Source organism: Sphaeroforma arctica (genome assembly GCF_001186125.1).
Source record: "Sphaeroforma arctica JP610 unplaced genomic scaffold supercont1.5889, whole genome shotgun sequence".
Taxonomy (NCBI): domain Eukaryota; class Ichthyosporea; order Ichthyophonida; genus Sphaeroforma; species Sphaeroforma arctica.
Window position 1 is genome coordinate 1 of NW_014034669.1, and position 1816 is coordinate 1816.

Genomic DNA, 1816 nt, shown 5'->3' on the forward strand with positions numbered 1-1816 from the left:
TATATAAATGTTTACCTCTCGTACGTTTAATTGTTTCATCCTATTTGCTGATTCGAGCCTGCATTCGCCCTGTACAGATCACGAGTGGACATTGGTGATGGGGGTGGGGATGGGTGGCGACAGCTGTTTTGCAGTCGACTGCTACTAGAGAAGCGCTGGCTAAAAGGTTTGTATAGGAATGCGTATTCTTTGATGGGCTTTGTTTTTTGCCTCAGTGTATGCGAAAAGATTTTATCCGCGCAGCGGATCTATAAATCGGTATTTGTTGCTTGTCGTCCTACAAATGCTTCCTGAAGTATCGCATAAATAGGTTGCATACTGTGTTAGTAAGAATTAATGGGTACGGTAAAGCTCTGCTTTAGCGAAGCAGTCTTCCTCGTCAACGACCGAGATACCGAAATGTGCTTTGCAACTAAATCCAGCTTTGCTTTTTTTGCCCGTATCTTACATGTGTATCTCTACCTGTGTACTATAAATATGTGATATTGGATCAACTGAGTATATCAAGATATGCCTAGATGACCGGTGTTACGGTTTGTCGCCCTAGTTTCGCGAACTGCTTCGGTGGTGTAAATGTACAGTGAGATTGTTATAACAACCAAACCTCCACTGTCAATCTCCATTACAGTGGGTGAGTCATTTCATAAAGGGAGTACTTGGCATCCTGGAATGTTGTTTTAGGGCAGAACCTGTACAGCGTATCATAATGCAAGTACTTGATAGGCCGAATGTGCTTATCAGAACCCGTACAATACAGCGACGGTGTAACGTACTAATTCTGGGCAGGCTCAAGGGCACTGATAGCAAGCCTTGCCGCATAGTGTGTGTACAAAAGCATATACAACTAGACTATGAAGTACAAAAGCATATACAACTAGACTGTGAAGTACTACTGCTACATTTTTGTGTGCTATCACAATCAGTCCAGCGTGTACGTACATCCCTCTCGAGGTTACTACTGACCAAATCATCGCTCTCTCTCTCTCTTGATTTAAATCTCTGGGATACAACACTCCTACATGCTGCCAGGTGACTATGTGATCCATACACTAATCGGCCATGAGGGGAGCATCAGCTGTGTTGCTTTTGGTAGCAGGTATGTGGAGCATGGGTTTAGGACATCTCGAGCATTCCTACTGTTCATAGTGCTTGAGTGGTTCAGGAAGGGTGAGGCAACTGGCCTGGTTGTGGATATATTGTAAGCCCATCTCCACTCAACCACTAGTAACCTTAAACCCTAGGGCATAAGAACTAATTTAAAATAATAATAATTTACAATTATGTAGAGCGCTTGTGACCGGGTCTGAGGACCGCACAGCGCGTGTTTGGGATTTGGCAACTGGCCTGGTTGTGGCAAGTTTGGAGGGGCACGAAGAAATGGTGACATCAGTGCGCATGTTCGAAGACGCGGAGGTGGCCAAGGTCATACCTGGTATGGTTATCTGGAGAGTGTGCTTGATTGTGTATGTGATGTGTTTGTTGTGAACATAAAGTATTATCTGTGAGTGTACTGTGATGTGTTTCTGTGGGTTGTGGGGTGGAGTGTGTGATGTTTTTGTTGTGAACATAGAGTATTATCTGTGATTGTACTGTGATATGTTTCAGTGCGTTGTGGGGCGGAGTGTGTGCTGTGTTGCTCATGGGGTATGGTGTTTGTGGTATTTGTGGCACTATATATATATATATATATATATATAGAGATATAGCTGACACCACACCTACTACGTCGTACCTAACTAATTATACGCCGACACTAGTTGGTTCGTCTACTAGTACGACTAGTAGGAAGTAAGTAACTAGTACGACTACCGTACCC

The 1816-nt window shown here is 43.7% G+C and overlaps 1 protein-coding gene across 1 annotated transcript; it reads left to right on the plus strand.

Annotated features, from left to right (window-relative positions):
• Positions 1-1019: 1019 nt before the first annotated feature.
• Positions 1020-1485, plus strand: SARC_15293 (hypothetical protein; the record flags this gene model as incomplete). Its single annotated transcript, XM_014290582.1, has 2 exons — positions 1020-1096; positions 1287-1485. The coding sequence occupies 2 exons, from the start codon at positions 1020-1022 to the stop codon at positions 1483-1485; spliced, it is 276 nt and encodes a 91-aa protein (XP_014146057.1).
• Between the last annotated feature and the right edge of the window lie 331 nt (positions 1486-1816).